General features: G+C 40.2%; 2 protein-coding genes across 2 annotated transcripts in view; one reads left to right on the top strand and one right to left on the bottom strand.

Annotated features, from left to right (window-relative positions):
- Positions 1 to 1,724: 1,724 nt before the first annotated feature.
- Positions 1,725 to 4,125, bottom strand: NAP1L3 (nucleosome assembly protein 1 like 3). Its single transcript, XM_032390083.1, has one exon. The coding sequence runs from the start codon at positions 3,762 to 3,764 to the stop codon at positions 2,346 to 2,348; it is 1,419 nt and encodes a 472-aa protein (XP_032245974.1). The 5' UTR covers positions 3,765 to 4,125; the 3' UTR covers positions 1,725 to 2,345.
- Positions 4,126 to 4,257: 132 nt separating this feature from the next.
- FAM133A (family with sequence similarity 133 member A) overlaps positions 4,258 to 6,102 on the top strand; it is a 48,674-nt gene continuing 46,829 nt past the window's right edge. The window contains exons 1-2 of the mRNA XM_032390043.1: positions 4,258 to 4,345; positions 5,122 to 5,190. The gene's annotated coding sequence lies outside the window, so the exon portion shown is untranslated. The remainder of the gene's footprint in view (positions 4,346 to 5,121; positions 5,191 to 6,102) is intronic.

Below are 6,102 nucleotides of genomic sequence, written 5' to 3'. Positions count from 1 at the left end.
GGCTAAATACTTCAGTAAGTGTTCTAAGACGCGATAAGGGTTTTGCATTCCATGTAGAAGTTTTAAGGGCTCTGCTGTGTTGTCTGGCAAGCACAGTATATGTCCAATTTGGGAACCTCTGCAGCAGTGATCCAGGTACACCATATTTATTATAGTCTTCACTTTGGCCCTGGTGTATAAGTAAATCTGCTCCCATACCCTTTCTTGATGGATGCAAATATCTCAGAAATAAAACAAAGGCACTCTAAAAATTGCAGTGGTGTTGCTAAAAGCAGTAATTTGCTTCCTGATTTTGTATAAATCCTAACAACTTAAATATCTAAACATACATGATTGGTTAAATAGTGTCATGGATTGTAATATTTTTACATTTATAGATATGGGGCTGGGCTATTGTTAAACAGGGATAAAAGCAAGATATTAAACTATATGATGCGATTTGGAAAGATTATTAGGTAATTTTATGCCTAGAGACCCAGAAATCCCCAAATCCTCCTGCCACAGCTCTTTCCTTCAGGTTTTGAAGGAAAATATATGTGGATGGGGAAACGGCAAATGTGAAATAAAATACTACTTTTATTATTTGTTGTGCTTGTGCCTTTGTGCCCTGCGCAAAACTCTCTGGTAAGCTGAGTTTTAAGGGGCCTCCTCTTCACACCAATTTCAACCCCAAAATCTCAGGATCTCATTACCCTGTAACCAGCTGCATGGTGCTGAAGTGAAAGTTGTTGCCACCTATTAAAAAAAAAAAAAATGCCACATCTAGGAGTGTGATCTCCTCCCAAATCAGGTGGAGGGTGGGTCTGGGTCACTTACTCTTCCTAGGTCATTTACCCATCCTACTCTTGGAAGTGAAAGCAACAGCTTATATAGATGTCCTTTCTGGGTGAGGCACTCCTTCCCTCTACCCCCTTCTGCCCCATCCCCACTCCCTCCCATCCCTTCTACTCCCCACCCTTCTCCCTTTCCCTTCCTTCCCTATTCTCCTTTCCCTTCCCCGCTCCCTCCCACCCACTCTCCTTCCACCCTCCTTCTCACCCTCCTCTTCTCCCTCTTCCTTCTCCTTTTCCCTCCCTCTCTCTCCTCCCCTTCTCCTCTCCCTTAGCCTTGCTCCCCTGTTCCATTTCTCTCCAATCACTTGAATGTGTATCCTCCAAAGAGCTAAGATCTGGGAAACATATCAGAATGTTAATAATAGTTATGTATTCTTTTTTTTAAATTTCCCTTTTCCTCAGTGTTTTCTACTTTTTCTAGAAGACCCACATTTTTTATAATTAGGAAAAATGTTAGATTTTTATAGCATGATACACTTTATTGGACATTTATTTTAGGATGCAATAGAACAACATGAAAAGAATATCAAGTGATAAAAAGTGATCATCTCAGTGAAAGACAAAATAGAACATATTACAAAGAAAATGTGGTTAGTAACTTTAGTTCACAATTACACAGTATAAGATGAGGAAACTTTTAAAAAATACTGTCATAGTAACACTTCAGTGGTAAACGATAACTCCATTATTCTTAATTTATAGATCACTATGTCACATAAATAAGCTCAGTCATATCGTATATGGTCTTGATGGACATTTTTTTTTTTTTTTTTTTAGATTTTATTTATTTATTTGACAGAGAGAGAGATAGCGAGAGCAGGAACACAAGCAGGGGGAGTGGGAGAGGAAGAAGCAGGCTTTCCGCTGAGCGGGGAGCCCGATGTGGGACTTGATCCCAGGACCCTGGGATCATGACCTGAGCCGAAGGCAGACACTTAACGACTGAGCCACCCAGGTGCCCCTTGATGGACATTCTTAAATTTATGCTAATCTTTTTTCAAGCAATCAAATTTCACTGTTTAGCTGTTCTAGTTAATGTAAGTACTGTATTTCTATAGCAAAGTAATGAAGGCACAGTTAGTGCAAGCAGATTTAAACGTTTAGTTTTCTGGGCTGGAAAAGAAAAACCACTTGCATTGGTATTTCAGGAACTCTTTTTTTCAAGCAAACATTTGTCTCAATTGACAATTATGCCAGTTTTCACAGCTACATTCTAATAGGAACATGACAAAGGACTTCACAAAAATCAAAACTCTGTAGCACCAAATGAGCATGCTTTAGATAACTGACAGCACTTACATATTTTGAAGAATATTACACTACAACAGGCTACTTAGACACTGTAAGACAATTTTTTAGACTACCAAGAAAATATGAAAACACAAGACTAAGGAATGCTACTGTTGAGGTTATAGAGCAGCCCCCCCCCATCTCGTCTGAGGCTATATAAACCTGCTTCACTCCTGCTTGAAGTTTTGAGATGCTTGAAAATTCCTTCAGGCAGCCTCTTTTTTATTTTCGATATTTCCTGTTTCCATAATCTTTACCATCATCATAGGTACCTTTGACTTCTCCTGTATAGTAATAGATTGATTTCAGGATGACATTATCATGTAAAATTTGACCAATTTCAAAGTCCTCATCCAGGATAGCATCTTCTCGTGGTTCCAGCTTTCCAATCTTAGGAATCTCAGGAGGGCTAAAGAAATTGAAGAATGATGCATTAGGAACCACTCTTGGCTGAATTTCAATTTCTCCAGTAGCAGTTGTGCGACTCTGGGTGGTTGTCAGAGTAACATCCTTTCCTCTTCTCCAATCTATCTTACAGCCTTTGCAATCTTGGATTTCCCATCCCCAAGAGAAGAAGGGATCATTGTGATCTGGTTTTGACTTTATTATATATGTCTTGGTCAGCATCTCATTTCTGAAGTATGGATTGGGTAGAAAATAAAATTCAAACGTGTAGCTTATAGGCTGACCAGGTTTTGAGAACTTTAGGCTAATATCTGACAAGAACTTCAAAATGGGGGCATCATACTTCTGAATCATGGGCCCGAGCTTGTCAACATTCTTTAAAACAGTCAGCCAGTAGTCAGGAATGCCTTTAGGATCTTCTTTTTTAGGCTTTCCCTTCCGAGCTCTTTTAAGATTCGCTCTTTCTTTAGGCCTGACCTCAGGAATTCTTTTAGGAGCCTCTATTACAGCAGCCTTTGCCTTAGCCTCTGCTGCTTTAGGCTGTTCTTTATCTTCTGCCTTTGCCTGGGGGACTACTTTAGGCTCTTCTTTCATTTCAGGCTTTACCCCCAGAAAATCTTTAGACTCTGCGTTTTCTTCAGCCTTTGCCTCAGGAGTTTCTTTTCGAACCTCGTTTTCTTCAGCCTTTACCTCAGGTTTTTCTTTAGGGTCATCGTCTTCTCCCTCACCCTCTAAGGCAGGCATTTCACTAGGACTGTCTTCCTGCACCTCCTCATCACTGCTGAACACCTCATCCTCTGAATTCCATTCATATTCTTCTTCTGCAGGTTCATATTCTGCATTGATTATTTGAAATCGCCGATCGTACAGAGGCTTATTGAGTTCGGCATATTTTCTTTCGAGATCGTGAATTGCCTTTAAAAACAGGATGTCTACCTTGTCACATTCATCTTGAATATTTCTAAGCGCCTGCACACGATTTCTAACTGCTTGAGGCAGCCGATCCACGAAACTTTTACCCAACGGAGCCCGCCGTGCTCTTCGCGAAGGCCCAGATACCCTCTTCTTTCTATATAAGCGGCTGCGGCTACTGCTGCTGCTGCTGCAACTAGTGCTGCTGCTAGAGCTACTGCTGTCAGAGTCTTCCCCAGAATCACTAGACGAGCTAGCCATCTTCTCTTCAGCAACCCCTTGGGCGGCAGGTTCCGAGACCATGTTAAGATCCGCTTCTGCCATTTTGCAACCCTGCAAACCTCTTAATGTGGTGACTACCACTGAGACCGCGCGCTCGGAGATGGGCAGAAAATGACTCACGGATGCTTGAGTAGCGGCGGAGGCCCGGGCTGAGGAGGTTGCAGCAGCGGCGAAGGTAGCAGTAGCGTAGGGCGGGGCTGGGCTGGGCTGGGCTGCCGTGACCGCGCAGAGGTGTTAGCCGCAATAGAGGCCTGGGCGAGAGCGGCGGTGGCAAAGCCTCTCACTGTAGCCGCGGCGGACCGAGGCGTGCCGCAGCCTAATGGCGCAGTGTAAGACCCCAAGATCTCTTCAGGGTTTAGATCGCAAGCCCCCACCCCTTGCAGTCAGAACTGCCGTTAATTTAGTTCCCAGTGTGCCCTTAGCTCGCGCCTCATTTGCTGGGCAAGCTTGATTGACAAGCTCTAAGCCTAATGAAATACCAAACGCACCCGCCGCCCTCCAGGCTCCGCCCACCTTCCCAGATGCTTCTTGGTAGCTGAGGCACACACCCTTGGAAGACGTTTATTTCCCCTCAAAATTCTATCTTTATAGTTATATAACTCAAAAACAAGCTTAGATATGAGGTAAAAATACTAGCCATGGTTCCTAACAAGGGAAGAGGGGTATCGTTCTCCCATCATCTCATCCTGAATTCCCGTTTGGTTTGTCAGGAGCCTCTTGACAAAAATCTGTTTTTAAAAAATTGGATGAAAATGCTCCAAATGGCATCATTGGGTAGTGTGATTATGGATGATTTTTTTTTTAAATCTCTTTATCTAAATATCCTTGGGAGTGTATTTTTACACTGGAGGAAAAAGGGGAGTCGTTTATCGGCAAAGGGGGAAGGGGCTAGAAAGCAGGCATAATGCGTCCACGTATCAGTTTTAATAAGTACTATCTGTGGTGTTTGGCAAGCCTGGTTTATATCCATCTACAGGGTTGTGAACCCATGTTGCGTGAGTCAGTTACACCATTTTTACTATATTTCTCTTTTTAAACTGGCATATAATATACCCCGACCTTGCTGCTGACTTGCCATTAGCTGTTCTCAATGCTTGCAACAATCTTGTAGATGAAATACAAGGGCATTCAAACGTTAGGTAGTATTATTTAAAAGCAGACGGTTTGCTCCATACTTTTGTGCAGCAGTTTTCAATTCCATGAGCAGCAGGATTGGGGGGGGAATTTGTGCTGACGAAAAGTGCATCCTCTGTCAGGGTATACTTTACAATGTCATCTGCCACCAATTTCCTTCTAATATTCCAGCCACACTGAAGTATGATTTACAAATCCAGTAATATGTGAATAAACTTTTGTAAAATGAAGTTTAAAAACAGGTATCTGTTATTTTTATTTACAGGATTCATTTCTGCTACAGAACACCTCCCTTGGTACAACCCAAAAGACCAGTGTTTACTTTTCATTAAAGGTAAGAAACATATTTAGCCCATTTTTATGAATGACAAGAATTACCTATCTGTATTTGTATAAAAATTCACAGGATATATTACAGTCTTTTAAAGACTTAGCTGGAAGATACCTTGATATTTCTGTGGAAGCAAAAAAACCCATAGAGGTGATTTGATATACTAATGTAGAAAATAACCTACTTAATCACATTCAGTGTCTAAACCTGCTCATGGAATACAAGTAGTAAATTAAAATATAAAACATGATGAATTATCACTTCAAATGAGGAGAAATATTAAAGTTAGATTAATCTTTGCATTACCTTTTTATTATAGATTTTATGCTTTGTCATTTAGTCATATTTTTTTTTAAAAGTTAGGGAACACTTTTCTATTTTGTAAATAAATTTACTTTTATTGTTTATTTCTGATTTTCAAGGTATATAAGCATTGTAAGGAAAAAATATAGAAAATTCCAATGATGGTAAAAATACATAATCTTAACAACCAAATGATTACCACTGTTAGGATTTTGATGCATTTCCTTCCAGAAATTTCTTTGTACATCTACACACCTGCTTATTTATATAAACTGTTCTCGATGTAAAACATATTATATTTTGTAATCTGCTCATTTAACTTATCAGTTGTGGCTATATTTGCATGGTAAATGATCAACATCTTAATTTAAAATAGGTGCATATTCCATGGAAATATTTGACTTAACTTATTTAACCAGATTCCTGTTGTAGAGCAGCTCCTTTCCACACCATCTCTCCATGAGCATACACTTTTTTTTCCTGTTATAAAAAAAAATTAGCCGTGGATACCTACTATATGGATTTGTGAAAATTAGTCATAAGATGAATTCCTAGAAATGGGAGTGCTGGAAAAAATTGTGTGTTCATTTTATTCTTTGACACATATTGCCA

This window comes from Phoca vitulina, unplaced genomic scaffold (assembly GCF_004348235.1).
Source record: "Phoca vitulina isolate PV1807 unplaced genomic scaffold, GSC_HSeal_1.0 scaffold57, whole genome shotgun sequence".
NCBI lineage: Eukaryota > Metazoa > Chordata > Mammalia > Carnivora > Phocidae > Phoca > Phoca vitulina.
The sequence above is the reverse complement of the archived record's forward strand: the minus strand, read 5'-3'. Positions and strand labels throughout refer to the sequence as shown.

What these genes read in the sequence shown, in the direction of transcription:
- NAP1L3 (XM_032390083.1), bottom strand. Translation starts at nt 3,764, where the DNA reads ATGGCAGAAGCGGATCTTAACATGGTCTCGGAACCTGCCGCCCAAGGG.